General features: G+C 19.5%; 7 protein-coding genes across 7 annotated transcripts in view; 3 read left to right on the top strand and 4 right to left on the bottom strand.

Moving 5' to 3' along the window:
- Positions 1–1,550, bottom strand: part of PF3D7_0803300 (mitogen-activated protein kinase organizer 1, putative) — a gene marked incomplete at both ends in the record, with an annotated part of 1,841 nt that extends 291 nt beyond the window's left edge. The window contains 7 exons of the mRNA XM_001349445.1: positions 1–155; positions 259–452; positions 552–705; positions 783–851; positions 963–1,028; positions 1,123–1,239; positions 1,499–1,550. The exon at positions 1–155 is cut by the window's left edge and continues 291 nt beyond it. Of these exons, the coding sequence (XP_001349481.1) occupies positions 1–155; positions 259–452; positions 552–705; positions 783–851; positions 963–1,028; positions 1,123–1,239; positions 1,499–1,550 (807 nt within the window). The remainder of the gene's footprint in view (positions 156–258; positions 453–551; positions 706–782; positions 852–962; positions 1,029–1,122; positions 1,240–1,498) is intronic.
- A 1,789-nt stretch (positions 1,551–3,339) lies between these two features.
- PF3D7_0803200 (filament assembling protein, putative) lies at positions 3,340–5,760 on the top strand (the record flags this gene model as incomplete). Its single annotated transcript, XM_001349446.1, has 2 exons — positions 3,340–5,289; positions 5,524–5,760. 2 exons carry the CDS (start codon positions 3,340–3,342, stop codon positions 5,758–5,760), a joined length of 2,187 nt encoding a protein of 728 aa, XP_001349482.1.
- A 1,322-nt stretch (positions 5,761–7,082) lies between these two features.
- Positions 7,083–10,820, top strand: PF3D7_0803100 (U3 small nucleolar RNA-associated protein 14, putative; the record flags this gene model as incomplete). The annotated part of the gene is made up of 1 exon (XM_001349447.1): positions 7,083–10,820. The coding sequence occupies one exon, from the start codon at positions 7,083–7,085 to the stop codon at positions 10,818–10,820; it is 3,738 nt and encodes a 1,245-aa protein (XP_001349483.1).
- A 566-nt stretch (positions 10,821–11,386) lies between these two features.
- Positions 11,387–13,420, bottom strand: PF3D7_0803000 (peptidyl-prolyl cis-trans isomerase; the record flags this gene model as incomplete). The annotated part of the gene is made up of 1 exon (XM_001349448.1): positions 11,387–13,420. The coding sequence occupies one exon, from the start codon at positions 13,418–13,420 to the stop codon at positions 11,387–11,389; it is 2,034 nt and encodes a 677-aa protein (XP_001349484.1).
- Positions 13,421–14,322: 902 nt separating this feature from the next.
- PF3D7_0802900 (conserved Plasmodium protein, unknown function) lies at positions 14,323–14,853 on the top strand (the record flags this gene model as incomplete). Its single annotated transcript, XM_002808765.2, has 2 exons — positions 14,323–14,644; positions 14,768–14,853. 2 exons carry the CDS (start codon positions 14,323–14,325, stop codon positions 14,851–14,853), a joined length of 408 nt encoding a protein of 135 aa, XP_002808811.1.
- Positions 14,854–15,897: 1,044 nt separating this feature from the next.
- PF3D7_0802800 (serine/threonine protein phosphatase 2B catalytic subunit A) lies at positions 15,898–18,025 on the bottom strand (the record flags this gene model as incomplete). The annotated part of the gene is made up of 2 exons (XM_001349450.1): positions 15,898–17,646; positions 17,960–18,025. The coding sequence occupies 2 exons, from the start codon at positions 18,023–18,025 to the stop codon at positions 15,898–15,900; spliced, it is 1,815 nt and encodes a 604-aa protein (XP_001349486.1).
- A 1,659-nt stretch (positions 18,026–19,684) lies between these two features.
- Positions 19,685–21,435, bottom strand: PF3D7_0802700 (conserved Plasmodium protein, unknown function; the record flags this gene model as incomplete). Its single annotated transcript, XM_001349451.1, has 5 exons — positions 19,685–19,780; positions 19,981–20,346; positions 20,444–20,617; positions 20,744–21,144; positions 21,240–21,435. The coding sequence occupies 5 exons, from the start codon at positions 21,433–21,435 to the stop codon at positions 19,685–19,687; spliced, it is 1,233 nt and encodes a 410-aa protein (XP_001349487.1).
- Positions 21,436–21,884: the final 449 nt, after the last annotated feature.

Raw genomic sequence — 21,884 nt, 5'->3', positions numbered from 1 at the left:
AATTGTGTTGTTAATTGTATTACTTCTGACAATATCGTAAACTACTATTTCGTTTTTATGTGAACAGGAAAAAATATATTTGTTTTTCGTGTCCAACTTGATATTTCTTTTATGTTTGTTATTTATATCTCCTTTATATAACCCTAGAACGGTTCCTACAGAATTATAAAAAAAAAAATATATATATATATGTATATATATATATATATATATATATATATATATATATATATATATATTTATTTATTTATTTATTACCACTATTTTTCTCCACGAGTTTTATAGTATTGTCAATCAAATTGACACAAAAATAATTCTTGTCATTTGTTATGTCAATACTTAAAATTGATGATTTCATATCATAACTCATTAATTTCCCCATCCTTAAGTCGTAAATTCTAAGTATATTATCGATGCTGCATGTGTATACTTCAAAATCGTCAACAATAAAACTGATATAAGAGAAAAAAAAAAAAAAAAAAACACGCATATACATGTATATATGAGAATATTATATTATTCAATTATATAATTATTTATTTTTTAATTACTCTGATATCCAATCTTTTGCTTCATTAAATATTTGTAATGGATTATTTTTTTTTTTGAAATCCCTTTCTCTAAAGTCATAAATATTAACGGCATTATTTTTACTGCAGAAGAGTAATTTTTCATTCGTACTTAATCTTATTACATTTATTTTGTCTACATAAAAAATATATACATATATATAATCAAGCTTATAATGTACGAAAATATTTATATTTATTTTTTTTTATAACCATTTACGTTAATCCTGTTCAATATCTTGTTTGATAGCGTATCCCACAAATAAACATATAAATCATTCCCTTAGAAAAATAAAAAAAAAAAAAATATATATATATATATATATATAATATAATATAATATAATATAATATACGTGTCATATATATATATATGGTAGAAACCCTTTTGTACCTGCTGAAAAAAATTTCGTGTTGTCACGAAAAAGAGCTATGTCATTTATTCCCTTTTTATGAACATCTAATAATATGTAAATAAATGAAAAAAATACATATACAAATATTTTATAATTAGATTTGTTGTTTTAATGTCATAAAATTTTTATAAAATATACCTTTATAAGTGTTGATATGTAAATGAGTGTTTACATTCCATAGACACACTTTATTATCTAGGCTTGAGCTAAGAATATAATTTTCATCATCGCTAAATATTATTTTTGTAATACACGCTGAATAGAAAATAAAATAATATAATATATATATGTATATATGACACATAACATATATATGATAAACTTAATATTCAATATTTTAATCGCAAGGGGAATAACAATGGGCCATATTATCCTCAGAAAAAAAAATATATACATATATATATTATGATTTTTTCTTCTTTCATTTTCCCCACATAGAAAAAAAATTGTTATAAGGATGAACATTAATTTTATTTACAAATAAATTTTTAATATATGAGTATATTTTGTATACCTTTATGCTCTGATAATTTCCCTACAGTTTCTATATTAACGTTTAGATTCATGATAAAGATATTTTTCCCTTATGAATAAAACATGATTAATAAAATGATTTTTTTGCATTTATTTTTTCATATATTTTGAGCAAAGAAAATAATAATAATAATAATAATTAATATTATTATATATATATATATATATATAATTTTATTTATTTATTATATTAAGTATAAGATACAAGCAGGCTTATTTCTTATATAAATATAATTTGAAAAATCAACGATATTTTAAAGTATTTTAGAAGATTTAAGCTTATCTTATTATCAGGGAAATTGTTTAAAAAAAAAAAAAAAAAAAAAAAAGATTGTATATATACTGTGATCCTATGTCATATAAACCTTTTTATATGAATATGTCATCATTCTACTTTCAGAAGATACTAATAAAATATACATTTTAAAAAATATATAATATATATATATAAATGTATGTACGTATGTGTCGATTTACTATTTAATTTTTTTATATTTCTTTTTTTTTAATGTGGTTGTAGGGTTCAAGGGAACTTTTCATTTTCATAAAAAAAAAAAAAAAAAAAAATATATATATATATATATAATATACACTTTGTAAGATCTTACAAATGCACCATATCTGCAGACAGTATTAGGAATATATATATATATATATATATATTTTTTTTTTTTTTTTTATTAATATTTAAGGGTGATGTGAAAAAGGAAAATAAAATACAATATGTTAACTTAAAAATATATTCTCTTTATTATATATAAATATAAGTATTATCCTTAAGGGTAATATATTCTTTTCTTTTCTTTTCTTTTTTTTGAAATATGTTAAAATATTCTCTTCAATAAATTTTTATTCAAAACATATATACATATATACATACATATTAATAAATTTTTTTCATGGAAAATAATATATATATATATATTTTTTTTTTTGGTTATACAAATATATAATACACATTTATTATCTCCTTATTTCTGTATATTTACTTAGTTATATTATAAATATGTATATTAAATATATATCATTTTGATTTATTTAATATATTACATTGTATATATGTTTTGTATTTTATATTATATTATATTATATTTTTATTTTTTATTATTTTTTTTTTTTTTTTTGTTGTAAATGTGTACCATGCATATGGTATATACAGGACGATATAATTTTTTTTTTTATATTTCATTATTAAAGCTTGAGTTCAAAGGTTAATTTTTTTAATATATTTAAAAAATAAAATAAATAAATAAATATATATATATATATATATATATGTAGTCATCTAATATTATAATTATATATCTGTATATAATATATATATATAAACATATCTTATTCATCCTTTTTCATTTAATATAATTCTTTTCTTTTCTTCTCTTTTATTCCTTTTTTCGTCTTTTTTTTTTTTTTTTTTTTTTTTTTTTTTTGTGTATTGTTTATTATAATAATATTTTTGAAACCCTTGGAGTGTGTTTATATCTCGGTTATACATTTTATTATAAACGTTTTTTTTCTATAGACACTTGATATAATATTTCTATGGTACCAGATATATAATTAAAGATCTAAATTTAAAGGCATATATATATATATATATATATATATATATATATATATGTGTGTACGTATTTGTACATTTCTTTCTTTCTCTTTCTTTTTTTTTTTTCTCTTTCTCTTTCCTATTTTTATTTTTATTTTTATATTTATATTAATTTTTTGTGCATTGTAAAATGATCACGTGAATATATCTATATATATATATATATGTATATATATATATATATTGATTATCATCTTTGTATAGTACATTATTTTATAATGTTTTATAATAAAGAGAATCATAATAATAATAATAAGAAAAAAGATCCAGAGACATTTAAGAAAAGGGACGATAGTTTTTTGATATATAAAGAAAGCATAAAGAGTTTCAATAATAATCATTTGTCATCTTGCGAAGAAAAAAAAGATAATATAAATAATAATAAATGTAATATAAATTCTTTTGTGTATACATCTGAATTTGAAGAGCTATATAATAAAGATAAAGATTTTTTAGGAGATATAAATAATACCTATAATAAACAAAGAAAAGAAAATTCGTTTTATGAAAACAGTAGTAACCTTTCTCAAAACACTGAAGAGTATAGTAGTAATAATTTTGTAGCTTCTCATAATATAAATATCGAGGAGAAAAATTTGAATAAGAAGAAAAAATCAACAAAGTATAAAAAAAAAAATAAGGAACTTAATAACGTATATATAAAGAATAAAAGTGAATTGTATAAGGTTCATAAATTATATAATAAGAGTAATCAGCAATATATAAAAGAACAGGAAAAAGAAATACAAGAAAAGGAAGAAGTAGACTTAGACGTAGAAGGAGAAGAAACAGAAATAACACGACAAGTATATCAAAAAAATTTAGAATATAAAGAAAATAAAAAAGAACAAAAGGAACAAAAAAAAGAAGACCAAGAAGAAGAAAAAGAAGAAGAAAAAGGAGAAGAAGAAGAAAAAGAAGAAAAAGAAAAAGAAACTTATTCAAAACTATATAATTTTTCATACGAATTAGAAAATAACTTTTTTGAAAAAAATATGAATAATTCTCTTAACCTTACAAGAAATAATATAATGAATTTTTGTGACTATAATAAAATGAATAAACCTTTTTCTGAAAAAGTAAATAAAAATTATGTTAAAATGAATATGAATAATGTTAGTCATGTTAATAGTATGGATAATATAAATCATGCATATAACATAAATAAGATGAATAAATTTAATAATACGAGTAATACAAATCATATGGATAATACAAATCATACAAATCATATGGATAATACAAATCATATAAATCATATGGATAATACAAATCATATAAATCATATGGATAATACAAATCATATAAATCATATGAATCATATGGGTGATGTAAACCATGTGAATAATATGAGCAATGTTAATAACACACATTATAATAACCAATCCACACATCTTACCAACATGAAACATCTGAACCATATAAACAGTATGGCGAGCCTGAACAACGTGCGAAATAATAATGATCTTATTTTTAATAACGAAGAAATATTTTTTAATTCTAAAAAGATAAACATGGATAAAGGATCCAATGCTAAGAAGACAAATCTTGTATATAATTCAAAGAAAAGCAGTAACATGGAATATGAAAAGAATGAAAATATGTTATTTAATCAGGGAGTTAAAAAAACTCTTGATATTAATGAGAAATGTATAAACAACAATACTAAGATAAAAATAAAAAGATTATGTGAAAAAATTGAAGGATTTGAAAAAGAAATAAAGAATGAAATTTTACAAAAAAAAAATGTCGAAAAAGAAAAAATTTATATAATTAGAGAGGCTATTAATAAACTTGAAAAAAATTTAAATAATGAAATAAAAAAAAGAATAGAACATAATAGAAATATTCAAAATATATTTTCATCGGAAATTTTAAAAGTACAAGAAAAAATAGAAAATGTGGTACATGACAAAGTATATGAAATAGAAAATGCTATAAAAGTTTTGAATGAAAAAATCAATAATATTAGTTCCAATATAGAAAATGAAAAAGTTAAATGTATACAATCTTTAGAAAAAAAAAATAATAATATAGCAAAAGAATTTGCAACCCTCCAATCCAACTTTCAACAAGAAAAGATCCATAACAAGGAAAAGGAAAATAATATTTGTAAAAAGCTCGAAGAAATTGAAAAAAAAAACGAGGCAAAAATAGACACGGAGAAGGTAAAAAATAAAAAAAAATATAAAAAAATAAAAAAAAATAAAAAAAAATAAATGTATGTATAAATATATACATATATATATATATAATAAATCTTCCTTTGTGGTGTATGTGTGTGTGCAAATATATGTTAATATAAACATTTATGTTTTTTTTTATAATCAACATATATGTGCAGTTTTATATATATATATATATATATATATATATATATATTTTTTTTTTTTTTTTTTTAGAATATAAGGGATAGCAAGTACCAAGAAATCATATCATACATCGAAGAAATAAAACGAGAGAAGAAAGGAAAAAATGAGAACTTTCAAAATTTTGTACTAGAAGAAATAGCAACAATAAAAAATGGGCTGATTATGGAATCCCAAGCAAGAGAAGCAGCAGATGATGATATCGTACAAGCCGTAAATCATTATACAAAAGCATTACAGGATTCGTTAAGACTAATAAATTCTAACTAATAAAAAAAAAAAATATATGTATGTATATATATATATATATATATATATATATATTTATTTATTTATTTATTTATTTTTTATTATTAGTATTTTTTTTTTTTTCTTGTCCGCACATAACATTCATAAAAAAAAAAAAAAAAATATAATTTGTATCTTTTGAAATAAAAAGAATAACATATAAATATATATATATATATATATATTATAAACAAAATATTGAATATACTTTTATCTTATGTTGTTTTTTTTATAAACATTTTTTTAAAGTGTTGCAAAAATTATTATGTGCCTAAAAGAATATACAACTTAGATCATATCGTAATAATATAATATACAGCATTATGGTAGAATATTTTATGTTTATTTTATTATATTTTATTATTTTTTTTATTTATTATTTTTTTTTTTTTTTTTTGAGTATATATAAATATAACTACAAACCAATTCTTTTGATTTTTATATTTTTATTGATTTAAAAATTATTTGTAGTAAAAGGAAAAAAGAAATGCATAAAATTAAATATGTTACATTATAATATATATATATATATATATATATATATATATATATATATTAATATATTAATATATTTTTTTTCATATATTACCATATATAATATATAATATACAATATACAATATATATATTATAAATATATGATATGGTATTAATTAATTGTAAGTATGGAAAAAAAAAAAAAAAATTAAATAAAGAAAAAATATTATTCTGATTTAATTTGTATATGGAACATTAATATAAATAAATATATATATATATATATATATATATATATATATATATCCTATAATTACAAGAAATTTATATTTTAATTAATAAACTTTAGTAATAAGATAAATCCATAAAATTAAATATATAGAAAAGTAAACTTATATATATATATATATATATATAATATATTTATATGTATATTTTTTTTTTTTTCTTTCCTTTTGGATGTTTGAAAAAGAATTTTTTTGTTGTAATAATAAAAATAACTAATTAATAAAAAATTAAATAATCACAGCATATTATACAACAGTAACTTTTATTTTGTCACTGTATAAAATAAATATATATAAGGTATTTATATATATATATATATTTATATATATTTATATATATTTATTTATTTATTTATATATCATTATTTTGTTTATATTATATTACCTTGTTATAATTATGCAAAAAAAAAAAAAAATTTGAATAAAATAGAATAAAATACAATACAATTAAATAAAATATAAAAAAAAAAAAAATAAGCATTCTCCCTTAGGATATTATTCTTTTTAAAGGTTGGTATTATTAATTATAGGACCTTTAAAAATGAATTATGATGAAGATATAAAAAGAAGGAAAAAAAAAAAAACAGAAAAATTAAAAAATACTAAGGAATCGTTAAGTTTATATGAGTCAAACAATAAGAATATTTTATCTATCAAAAATAAGAAATTGTTAAAAGATAAAAAAAATAAAATGAAAATTCAAAAAATGAAAAATAAATATGATAAAGATGATGGTACTATAAAACACAAGAAGGGTAACAAAATTATCTCTTCTGATGATAAATTTGATGAGGACATAACAAATTTATATATGAAAAAATCAAAAAAGTGTATGAAAGACACAATGGTCAAAAAGAAAAAAAAAAAAATGAAAAATCAAAATTATGAAAAGGATAAAAATTATATAGGTGTAGTTATGGATGAAGATGAAATAATAATAGATAATGAAGAAAGGATTATAGAAAACGTTAATAATGTGGAGAATGATCATGTGCCTTATACAAATGATTCTGATAAAAGTGATGAGGAATATTCATCTGTAAACTTTATGAAGTTTTTAAAAAATTGTAACGATAATGAGAGGGAAGTAAATAAAAAGAAAAAGAAGAAAAAAAAATCGACCGATGGCAATCACAAAAATGATGACCATAATGATGATAATGATGATGATAATGATGATGATGATAATGATGATGATAATAATGATGATGATAATAATGATGATAATGATGATGATAATAATGATGATGATAATAATGATGATGATAATAATGATGATAATGATGATGATAATATTAAGAAGAAGCTTGTCCATTCTGGTGACCAAGATGATCATCATGTTGATGATGATAGTAGTAGTGTGCAAGACTCATATCAATACTATGCCTTAAAAGACGATATGTACAAACTAAGCAACGAAAACAAAGAAAAAATAGAATTCGCTGACCTAATGTATTCAAATAATAATTTCTTTGGACAAGGTCTACAAAAAGATTTAGATTTTTTAGAGAACGAACAAAATAAGAAGAAAGGAAAGAAACGCTTATCCTTTATAGAGGAACAAAAGTTTAATACAACATTAGGATATGTGCAGAATGTAAAATTGTTAAATAAAATGAACAAGGCTTATAATGTTATACAAAACTCTAGCAAGGTCGAATTTGGACGACAAAAAGAAAAAAGAGGAAATCAAGGTGAGGATTTTGTTAACAAAAGATTAGTTAAAAGATTTTTAAAAAGGAAAGAAAAAATACAGCCTGAAATGTATGATGGACATGAAGAAAGTGGGTATATAGATGATAATGATGATAATATTATTAATAATAATATATTGAAAAGGCACAAAGTTGATCAGACTCATTTAAATGGATATGGTGAACAAAACGAGGTTTATAATAAAAAGGAGAAGAAAATAATAAAGAGAGAGCATAAAAAGGAAGAGGACTTTACTATATACAATTTTGAGGAGGAAATAAAAATGAATTTGCTTAAATCTAAAATGTTACATATATCAGAGGATTTATTAAAAAATGAAAAAGAAAAGAAACGAGATGAGCTAAAGAAAATTGCTCAATTAAAACTTTTATTATCTATAGAAAATAGAAAGAATTATTATAAAAAAAAAATAAAATCTAAATCATATAGAAAATATTTAAGGATTAAAGAAAAAAAAGAAGAAGAAAAAATTATGAAGAAGTTATATTCGGAGCATCCTGATTTGGTTAAAGATTTAATGAACTATGAAAAGGAATATGCTGAAAAAAGAAATTTATTAAATAATATAAAAAAAAGAAAAACAATAAAAACACTTAATCGTTATAAAAATGAACAACTGAAAAAAGAAATCTTGAAAAGTATACAAAGTAATAAAGAAGAAAAAAATATGTTAAAAAAAATTATAGAAAAAACGGCTTTAACCGAACAAACTAATGAAGATAATAATATGATGATACATGATGATAATGATGATGATGATGATGATAACATGTCAGAAGATACTGATGAGATATCTTCAAAGGATCATGATAATATGAATTATTCGGATAAATGTTCAAATGATAATATAAAAAATGATGACGACTTGTATGATAAAAAGAGAAAAAAAAAAATATATGATGAATTTGAAAAAAGAAATTTGTTAAGATTTTCGTTTGTTAAGAATGCAGAAGAAAATAAAAGAAATGATGAAATATATAATAGGAGAAAGGACATATTAAAAAAATTGGAAAACAGAAATAAAAAAAATATGGATAATACCTATGAAGATAATAATAATAATAACAAATATAATGTTGATGAAGATAATAATAATAAATATAATGTTGATGAAGATAATAATAACAAATATAATGTTGATGAAGATAATAATAACAAATATAATGTTGATGAAGATAATAATAATAAATATAATGTTGATGAAGATAATAATAACAAATATAATGTTGATGAAGATAATAATAACAAATATAATGTTGATGAAGATAATAATAACAAATATAATGTTGATGAAGATAATAATAACAAATATAATGTTGATGAAGATAATAATAACAAATATAATGTTGATGAAGATAATAATAACAAATATAATGTTGATGAAGATAATAATTCGTTGGATTCCTTTTCGTCAGATGAAATAATAAAGAATGACGAAGAGAGCCATATTTTATTTTCTAATAATAAACTTTCTGATTATAGTCATAAAGAATTATCGAAAGCTAAAAAGGAATTAAAAAATGATATTGATTTTGTAAATAGTTTGAAGAAAACAGACATATTGCATATTGACGATGTGGAAGATATAACAGACGTGATAAGTGGATATGACGAAGAGGATAATGAAAAAAATGGTAATGTTAATAATGATAATGTTAATAATGATAATGTTAATAATGATAATGTTAATAACGATAATGTTAATAATGATAATATTAATAATGATAATATTAATAATGATAATGTTAATAATGATAATGTTAATAATGATAAAGAAATGAAATTGTTAGATGATATTACAAGTGCTGATACTAATGTAAGTCCTAATGAACATTTAAAAGGTGATGTTAAGGATAAAGAAGATATAGAAGTAGGTAGTAAGACAAAAAAGAAGAAATCTCAAAGTAACAATACTACTAGTAGTAGTAGTAGTAATAATTGGAATAATAATTTAGATGGAGAGGGGGATAAAGAAAAGAAAAATAAAACAAAAGTTATTGAAAATAATTTGAAAACTATAAATGAAGTGAACAATGAACACATCCTTGAATCCTATTGTAAAAATATAAATGTTTATAACTTTGAAAATAATACTTATGAAGATTATATAAATCCTAAGAATGATGATATAAAAGAAGATGAAGAATTATATGAATTAAGTGAAGATGAAAAAATAAAAGATATTGAAGTTAATAAAAAAGAATGGTGTAATTACAATACGTTATTAGAATTAGAAAAAAATAAAATGATAAAAGAAAAAGAAATAATCGAAACAAAAAAAAATAAACCATTACATACTATAACACTACATAATAAGAAAGATAAAAAGTTTGATAAATATTATGTAGACAAAATACCATATCCATATGATAAAAATGGATATGAAAAAACTTTAAATATAAATATAAATAAAGAAATAAATGATTTGTCAGCATATAAACAATTAATAGCACCACAATATTCAAACAAAGTAGGAAATGTAATATCTCCTTTGATTAAAAACCCATTTGATTTAGCAAATATATTTACTTTAAAAAGGAAAAACCAAAAATCAAAATTGTAAATTTTTTTAAATAAATAAATAAATAAATATATATATATATATATATGGACCGATAGAGCTACATATCAAAAAAATTAAAACATAATATGAACTTCATGTGTTATATATATGTATGCATGTATGTATGTATATATTTATTTTTTATTTTTTTTTGTAACATGACTTATAACTATATTATATAATTTAAAATTTTTTTTTAAGCTTCCTTTATTTTGAGTTCAAATTAGTAGAAATTAGGAAAAAAAACAAAAAAAAAAATATACATAAAAATGTAAACATGTAAAAATATTTATGTTAACATATAATCATATTTATATATATATATATATATATATATATATATATATATACATCCATTTTACATTTAATCCAAATTATATATTACCCTTTGATATTTATTTAAAAGTATAAAAAAAATTATACATATATATCATTAAAATTATAAAAAAAAAAAAAAAAAAAAAAAAAAACGGTCCATACCATTTAATATAATTATATATGCCATCTCATAAATATGTGTAAGAATAACAATTTAATATATGCTTTAATATATGATATAATATATTTTATGATGGGTTTTCAAGTTTGTTTCTAATTTCAAGTGTATGTTTATTAAAATATCGATCCAACTTTTTATTATATATTTTATTTCTTTGATTAATATAATTTTTGAAGATTCCTTCTTTTTCTTTTCTTTTCCTACTCATTTTACTTCTTAACTCTTCTTGTTTTTTACAAAATTCAACAACTTTATTTTTATCATATTCATTAGCTTTTGTATTTTCATGATTTAATAAATTTATATTATAGAAATTTGAGCCATGTATTTTTTTTTTCTCATCATATATTTTTCTGTTTATTGAGAAATTAAATTTTATTTTTTTGTATAAATTCGTATCATTTTCTAGTTCGTATGTATCGTCTTTTTTCTTATTTTTTTTATGCATTATTTTTTTAACGTGAAATGCGCTAGTATTATAGAGTTTATCTCGTCTATTATTATTATTATTATTATGATCATCATCATCATTAACATATGTATTATTATTTGTACTACCATTTGCCGTATTTATAATATCCTCCTTCTGTTCACCTCGTAAAGACCCTATACCTTCCTGAGTCTCTTTATTTTTTTTTCCTTTCGAATGTACATCCGTTATACTAACATTTTTGTCATATTTATATTTGGTGTACTCATCAAAACGATGAGTGTTTATTAGACCTGGTCTGTCCTCATACATTTTTTCTTTTTTAACTTCCATGTGATTACATATTTTGGATTGGTTAATTTTCATTTGTATTTCTAGTAACTTCCTTTCCCTTTCCGTCATGTGTTTTTTAAGATTCTTTTCATGATTATCAAATGACGATGTTAGGTGATACTTTTCGGACATACGACAAGATAACTGTTTTTCATTTTGATTATCTTTTTCATCATTTTCTTTAAAATAGTTATACTTTTGACGATTCGTTTGTTTTGTATGAAAATAATCATTCTTTACATTCCCCTCATGAAGAGTATTATGTTTTTCGTTTTTTTCCTTTAAATTATTTTCATGATCCGTAATTTTGTTTTTATTATCATAATCTACAATTTTGTGTTTATTTTTAACATGATCATCTATTTGTTGAAATATTTTATTTAACAATATAATTCCTCTTTGTTTCTCATTAATATGTTCATTCTTAAATTTGTCATGAGATTGGTTTCCTATAGTGTAGTTATCATAAGAATGATTATATGTTTGTTGTTCATATAGTAAATCATTATTATTAATAATATTATCATCATCATTATTAATAATATTATCATTATTATTATTATTATTATTATTATTATCTTTTGATAAACCATTTTGTACAGATTGTTGGGCTGCCATCTTAAACATGTTATTAATATACATTTGTCTTGAGGATATTTTTTCTTTTTTAAAAAATGCTTCATTTACCTCGTTGCAGTCGGAAATATATAATAGAACTTTTGGGTTTCCATTATTACATGTTGGTAACATTTCTATAGCTCTTAATATATGCATATTTTTAATAACTTGTCCTATGATAATATTTTTATTATTATATGTATGTGTTTTATTTAAAGTTATTTTAAATATAGACGAATATTTTTTATCTTCTACTTGCACGATGGTTAATAAACCAGCACATGTATGTTTTCTTTTACTATATTCTTTATTATAATAATTCCCATATATACATTCTACTTTTTCATATTTATTTTTTTTGGAATTTTTCATTTTATTTTTTAATGAATTATATATATTATCTATAGAATTATAGTCACCATCATCATCACCACCATTATTATTATTAAGATAATACGTTTTATCATCGTTTATATTTATTTTATTTCTTAAATATCCACTCTTTATACATTTCCCTTTTTTTATTCTCTCGATCTTGCAATATTTATAACTTAAAATATCATTCGAATATATACTGTGATAATCTTGGCCTTTACATAGACTTAAAAAATTATCAACAGATTTTTTTATTTCCTCATCATTAAATAATTCAAAATAAACTTTCCCAAGCGTAATACGGTTGATGCTGAATTCGAGATAAACATACTTTTTCTTTTTCATTCTTGTGAATTACTATAACGTTTTAAAAAATAAAAAAAAAATAAAAAAAAAATAAATAAATATATATATATATATATATATATATATAATATTTATGTATTTATTTTTATTTCTATTTTTACCAATAAAAAGTAGTCATTACATTTTAATTATTTTTTTTTTTAACTTTTTTTTTTCTGGTCATGTTTCAATAATATAAAATAAATAAATAATTAAAATTATATATATCTAAAAATATATATATGTTGACTTGTTATTTATGAAACATAATTAAATATCGCTCTAATAATTATTAAATTATAAAAAAAAAAATAATAAAATAAAAATAATATATAAATATATAAATATATAAATATATATAATATATATATATATATATATATATATATATTTTTTTTTTTTCTGTATACGTATCACAATATGTATGTAAGAGCATTAGGGGAAAACGAAAGTAAATATAAAAAAAAAAAAAAAAAAAAAAAAAAAAAAAAAAATATATATATAATATATGTATATATATTGCCATTCTATGTGTATTATAATATCTATATTATATTTTTTATTATATTATATTTTTTATTATATTATATTTTTTATATTATATTATATTTTTTATATTATATTATATTTTTTATTTTATATATTTTTTATTTCTTAATAACCGTCACAGGGAAAGAAAAACGTAATTTAAAAAGAGCTGGCACAGCAGAAGAATATAAAAGGACAACATAAAAAAAAAAAAAAAAAAAAAAAAAAAAAATATATATATATATATATATATATATATATATATATATACATATATTTATATATTTATATATATATGTACAATTCCATATTGTTGTTTTTATTTTGATTATTACAAACTTGATCTTCATTACGTACATTTCCTTTTTAATATTATGAATAATCAAAAGAGATATGAATACTGGCCCCTTGAAGAAATAATTCTTCCAAAGAAAATACAAAATGTACAATTTTGTGAAGATATAGAAGAAGATCATAAAAATGAAATAAATGCTAATATAAATATTAATAAAATTAAAGATGAATTATTAAATACAAACATCTCATTAGACACTTGTCAAAAACATAAGGATTATTATTTTAATACAAAAAATACAAAAAATATACAAAACTATTTTTTCTTCTATGATTATAGAAAGTGTATATATAACGTAGATGGGAAAATATATATACAGAATAATCCATTCAACATATTAAGTTAGTCACACATATATACATATATATATATATATATATATATATATATATATAACATACCATTTATATTATTTTGAATATACATATATGTTTATATACACATATTCATATTTTTATTTATAGGTGATAATAAAAAACGTGATGAAAGGTTAAGTACAAATATTAAAGTGGAAAATTACAACACATTTGAATATGCTTATAATATATAGATAATATATATATATATATATATATATATGATGTTGTTTTTATAAAGTAAGATTAATTCAATATACAATAATATTATTATCCCTTAGTAGTCTTGGAAATCATATATACATATAATATATTTATATATATATATATATATATATATTTTTTTTGTACAATATTTATATAATTAATTTTTTTTCTTATTTTATATATATATATATATATATATATATTAAAAATACCTATAAAAATATAACCAGGAAAAAATAATAAAAAATGGATACATAATTTTTATATTATATCTAATTTATAAGAATTATAATTTGAACAAATATATGTATAAAAAAAAATACATACATACATAAATATTATATATATATATATATATATATATATATGCTTAATAAGTATTAGTCGTTAATGAAGTTTTATACATATAAATATGAATAACATAATATATATACACATAAGTAGATGATAAAAGGAAAAATATAATATATATATATATATATATATATGTTCTATGTACACATTAAAAAATATTTTATAAACTTTCTTTTTATATTTTAATTAAAAAATTATTATATGCACATAAAAAAAAAAAAAAAAAAAAAAAAAAAAATATATATATATATATATATATATATATATAATATTATCATAAGTGGATAGCCACATAAAAAGAAATGAATACTAAAAAAAAAAAATATTTATTTTTTTTTATATTTTAAAAATGCAACACCTATATATATATACATATGTATGTATGTATACAAATTGTGTTGTATGTTCTTCTATTCCTATGTACTATGATTTTCTTATTTTATCATAATTTTTACATTTTATTTGTAAATACTCATAAACCAATCCATCCACACAAACACATTTATTCATACATTCATTTATTTGTTTATTCATTTATTCATACATTCATTTATTTGTTTATTCATTTATTCATACATTCATTTATTTGTTTATTCATTTATTCATACATTCATTTATTTGTTTATTCATTTATTCATTCATTCATTTATTTTTATTTATTTATTATTTTTTTTTTTTTATTCGTTGGATGGCCTCTTTTCGTTAATACTATCAATTTCTTTAACCTTTGTAAATTTTTCGAGCTCATTTTCCAATCCCTCTTTTCCACTTAATAATAACCCTACAGGTATTCTATAACCAGGACTACATCCTTTAAGTTGCACAATTAATTCATTTTCTTTCCTTAAGGTTCTAAAAACTCTCATTAGTCTACCTACCGATTGTACTTTTTTTCTTAGAGTATCCGTTCTTTCTTTAGATACTTGTCCTACATCTTTAGTTTTTCTTCCATCCTCCTCCTCCTCCTCGTCCTCTTCCTCGTCCTCTTCCTCATTATTATTATTATTATTTGTATCTGTCTTTTTAACATTTTTGAAGAATTCATCTTCATCATTATAATTATTATGTCCTTCTGAATGATCATATAATTGATTATTATCTTGCATATTACCATTAGAAGATATTTTATTTCTTTTGTCTTTCTCTTTTTTATGATCATCATAAGTAATATCATCAAACTTGTTATCCTTATTATTATTATTATTATTATTATTACTTTGATTTATATATGGACCATTATCTTCATATTGTACATTATCATCGTTGTTATTAAAATTCATTTCATTAATTCTTTTATTATTTTCTTCAATATAATTTAAAATTTGTATTACTTCTTTAGGTAAAACGATATCGTTTATCCCTTCATCCGTATCATTCATACTACAATTTAAAAGGGAATACAACATTTCCGTAACTTTTTCGCTTACAAATGGTAAGGACCATGTAAATAAATTCATAAAATTAGGTAAATGGTAAGGATGAGGTGAAAAACTAAATTGTTGTATATTTAATGTGTTACTATCGAATTTTAAAACGGCACCTTTGTTATTATAAACATCACAATAATTAGGAGCTGAAAATATAGTTATAACTATGGGAAAACCAGTCTTTAAATTTGTCTGATGCATTTTATATCCTTCAAGCTGAGCTTCGTGGGCTCGTATTATTGATAATAAACCATTTTTTTCTAAAAATGTTGTTGCTGCATTGTATCCAAAAAAATAACTACATCCTCTTATGTCATTAGGAAAATAAGATTCAGTTTGTATGGTATGCTCTTCTTTATCTTCATCAATAGGATCTGACCATAATATGTCACAGAAAATTCCTGAACGTGGAGGTTCTTGAAATCGAGTAAATGAACATATTTGATTCAATAATATTAAATCAGGAGATAAACCACCATGAACTCCTAAAAATTTACCATTTATTACAGCTGATAAAGGAATTGTATCAAAAGATTCCATAAAAGCATAATATACTACTATATCATACTTATATTCACATTCATCTCTAAAATTAAAAAATGTTGTCATTTGACGACATTCATGATTTCCTCGTATTAACCATATGCGATCAGGGAAATTTATTTTTAAAGCATATAATAATAATAATACTTCTATACTAAACGAACCCCTATCGACATAATCTCCTAAAAATAAAAATTGAGTATGATCAGGATTACCTCCAACTTCCAATAATTTTAATAAATCATAATACTGACCATGAATATCTCCAACAATTGTTATTGGGTCCTTTAACCTCAATAAATTCGGTTCATTGCTTACTATATCTATCACCTTCTTTATTATATCTAAACAATCTTCTTTTCTTATGCGACCCTCTTTTTTTAAATGATCTCTTAGAGCTTTATAATCTGGTGGCTCTTCCGTTCCGTTTGGATATAGTAGTTCTAAGCTTAACGGCTAAATAAAAAAATAAAAAAATAAAAAATAAAAAATAAAAAAATAAAAAATAAAAAAATAAGGAAAATAATATGAACAAAATTAACAAAATTATGAATTGTTCATAATTTATCTTTTGGCTAGCTAGTATAGGAAATATAAATAAATAAATAAATAAATATATATATATATATATTATATGGGTGTGTTCCAAATTACGAATGTATATTATATATTTATGAAAATGTTAAAATTATAAATATAAAATAAAAAAGCAAATTAGACATAAATATTCATAATGATAGATAAAATTCTTAATCAGTATTCTTCTTACTTTTGCTGGTGGAGGCTCAACATCCTTCACTTGTCTATCATTCTTCGGATCAGGCAGTGGTTCCATAATTTTGTATATATATATATGTATAATTATTTATGTATAGATAATTATTTTTACTTTCTTTTTAAATGGTTTATTTTTTTAATTATTCAAAAAAGAAAAAGGAAAAGAAAGAAAAATAAATAGATAAATAAATAAATAAAAAGAAAGAAACACTTATTATTCTTTCCTTTTATTTTTTTACATTATTAATAAGAAGTTTTTTTTTTTTTTTGTTTAATAAAAAAAGACGTATATATTGAATTCAAGACTACTGACAAATGCATTTTCGTGAAATTATAGAACGGAACATCAAAGAAATATAAAAATTTTTGACAAAAATAAATTAAAATAAATGTATGTAATAAAATTTATATATGTATGTAAAAATGTGTATTTATGTAAAATATATAATTAATTATAATATATATAAATGCACATATAGTACTTACAATCTGAAAATAAATAAATATATAAATATATATATTATATATATGTATATGTTCCACTTTTTTTTTCTTTTTTTTAAATTATATATCTTTGTATTATATATATTATATATATAAAATATATATTCACATTATATACATACGTATATAATATATTTATACATATATATATATATAATATATATATATATATATATTTTTTTTTGTAAAAATAAAAAAAAAAAAAAAATTGCACAAATATGAATATTCATGTGTGTGCGCATGTTGTTAGACCATTATATATATAAAGTGTACAAAAAAAAAAAAAAAAAAAAAAAAATTATGGAATATAACATGTAAATGATATATAAAGAAATAATAAAATTGAAAAACGTATATTATAAAATATACAATTTATCATAATTTTTATACATGATGTAATTATTTGTAAGTAATACTTAGTATTATACAATTCAGATATGGAATTTACGTATTGTTAAAAGGAACACAGAAAAATTAAATAGATTAAATATATATAAATAATTTATATTTTGATATATTTTCCTGTCCATAAGGCTTTTTTATAAAAAGATTCTTATGAAAGAAAAAAAAAAAAAAAAAAAAAAAAAAAACCTGACCTAAAGTCATTGATTAAGTTCAACTTCATAAAAAGTATATAAGAACAATAAGATGAATATATATATGAATATATATTTTTATATACTTTCCCTTTTTTTTTTTTTTTTTTTTTTTTTTTTTTCTTTATGAAAACATATGATCAATTATATTTATCCATTTTTATATTTTAGTGGCACATTTAAAAGTTCGTATAAATATAATTTAAAAAAATATATTTGATTTGTTCTTATTATACAAATACATATACATACATATATTAAAATATGTATTATTAGTACTGTATGGATTAGGAACTTACAAATGCATTTTATTCTATATACTTTTATTTTAATTATATAACTTAACATTAATAATAATTTGGAATTTCTTTGATTTATCATAAAAAAATGATCATTTTTGCAAATAAAATAATTTAAATAATTACTATACATAACATACATACATACATACATACATACATACATATATATGTTAGATAATAATAACTGTAGGTGTACGTAAAAAAAAAATTATCATGTAACTCTCATAAACTTTGATTAAACGTTTTAATGTATATCATGTATTTTCTATATACCTATATATCTTAAAAAAAGACAGCATCATAATATAACATTCTTCAAATATGTAAACAAATACTTTTTATTCTGTTCATATTTTTTTCAAGTTTTCGAACCAGTCTCATTGCTTCTGGGTTTTGAACAAATAAATAAACCTATCAAAAATGTATAAAATAAAAATTATATATATATATATATATATATATATATATATATTTATATTTATTTATTTATATTTATATATGTATAACTTTTTTTTTTTTTTTTTTTTTTTTTTTTGAAAGTCGAAATATATTATGAACAAGTCAGGTAAAATAAAAAAAAAAATTTAAACAGCTATCTCTCCATTTATTACCTTATTTTCGAATGTATTTAAATAAATATTATTTTCAGTATGTGTTTGATTCGAAATATTTGTACAAAAATGAGTAAATGTAAGAATGCTTTTTTCTAGTTGATTTAAATGAGACAGGAATAAATGAAAGTTTTTATTTGTTTCTATAAATTGTTCATTGTTTCGTTTGATATATGTATGATCATTTTTTTTATTTCCATTTAAATTATATGATATATTAAATTTTATGGTGTCTTTTTTTGTTTCTTCATTTAATTTGAGTTCACTTACACGCGTTTCTTCTTTTGGAAAATTCTTTATAAAGTATTTGATGAAATCTTTATTGTTTAAGGAATTAAATGATTTATCTTCGATGTGTTTTTTTATCTATAGATGAATGAATTAGCAAATAAAATGAACAATATATATATATATATATATATATATTTGCATTTACGTATGTGTGTTTATTTTTTATTTTTACTTGGTAAATATTTTTTAATAATATCTTCCTCTCCGATTTTTCAATCTCGTTACTATGATTAAGGTCAATTTGCTTTTTTAATATTAAGTTAATGTTTTTTAAAATTTCTTCTAAACACAAAAAGTTTGTTTTTTTATGTTCTAGGGTGTTTTTATATATATCTAGAATAATATCCTTCAGAGGAGAAAAAAAAAAATATGTATATATATATATTATTAAATGTAAAAATGGATAGATGAATTATTAATTGAAAGAATAAAATAAATAATATATATATATATATATTTGTATAATTATTACCTCATGAGTGATATGATTTGTGGAATAATTTTTCACTTCATCAGATGTTGTGCTTAATTTTATTTTATTCTTTTTTATTATTTTATATTGGTTTCTATTATTTTGGTTCAATGCATTTTCATTTTTGTCTTTCTCTATTTTGTCATCATGAATTTTGTAATATTCGTATTGGCTTGTATATTTTGTTTTTTCCTGTTGATAAATATTTTCATCATATGGATATTCATTTTCTAAAGTTTCATTGATTATTTCTTCATCTAGAATATAATCCTCTTCATCCTTTTTTTGGTTTTCTAAACTATGTTGATGAAGTATTGGCGTATGTTCATTTTGTTGATCATTAAAATAATTATCTTCAATCTTTGATTTACTTTTGTGATTATGTTCAGAAGATTTTGTTTCTACATAATAAATATGTAAAGAAAGTTGCATAAGTAAATTTTGATTAATTTTGTAGTTATTATTCGTGTTAATATGATTTTTAATATATTTTTACCGTTGTTATACATATTAAGAATGTTATCATAAATTTCAGATTTTATTTGTGATACATCTGAAAGGTTACTCACACCTGTATTTAATTGTTTTTCTGTTTCTTCATATCCTATTTGATTTTCATTATTTTTTGTTAAAGAGACATTAATGTCTGTTTCTTTTGTTTCATCATAACTTTTTTTAAAAGGAAGTTGCATTTCTTCCATAACAAGATATAAAAAAATATACTATATGTATGTGTATGTATGTATATATATATATATATATATATATGGGTGCATTTTTTTATCCATGTAATTTAATTTTTCAGTTAAATTTTTTATGAAATACATTTAAAATGATTTAATATTTCCTAGTTGTGTCTTTATATGTACATTTTTATTTTAATTTTTTTTAAAATGTTGTAAAGGGAGTTTATATATAAATCATAAAAAAGAAAATATCGAGTAGGGAGCATAACAAATAGAAAGTGTATGTATATGCATATATATACATATATATGTATATGTGTTTAAAAAAAAAAAAAAAAAAAAAAATACGTATATAATAATTTAAAAACTAATTCAATATAATAAGAAACAATGCATATTTAAAATTGTTGTAAACATTTTTTTTTTTTTTTTTTTTTATATTTTATTTTTTTTCC

Source organism: Plasmodium falciparum, assembly GCF_000002765.6.
Source record: "Plasmodium falciparum 3D7 genome assembly, chromosome: 8".
NCBI lineage: Eukaryota > Apicomplexa > Aconoidasida > Haemosporida > Plasmodiidae > Plasmodium > Plasmodium falciparum.
Note: the sequence above shows the minus strand (reverse complement) of the source record. Positions and strands in the feature narration are given on the sequence as shown.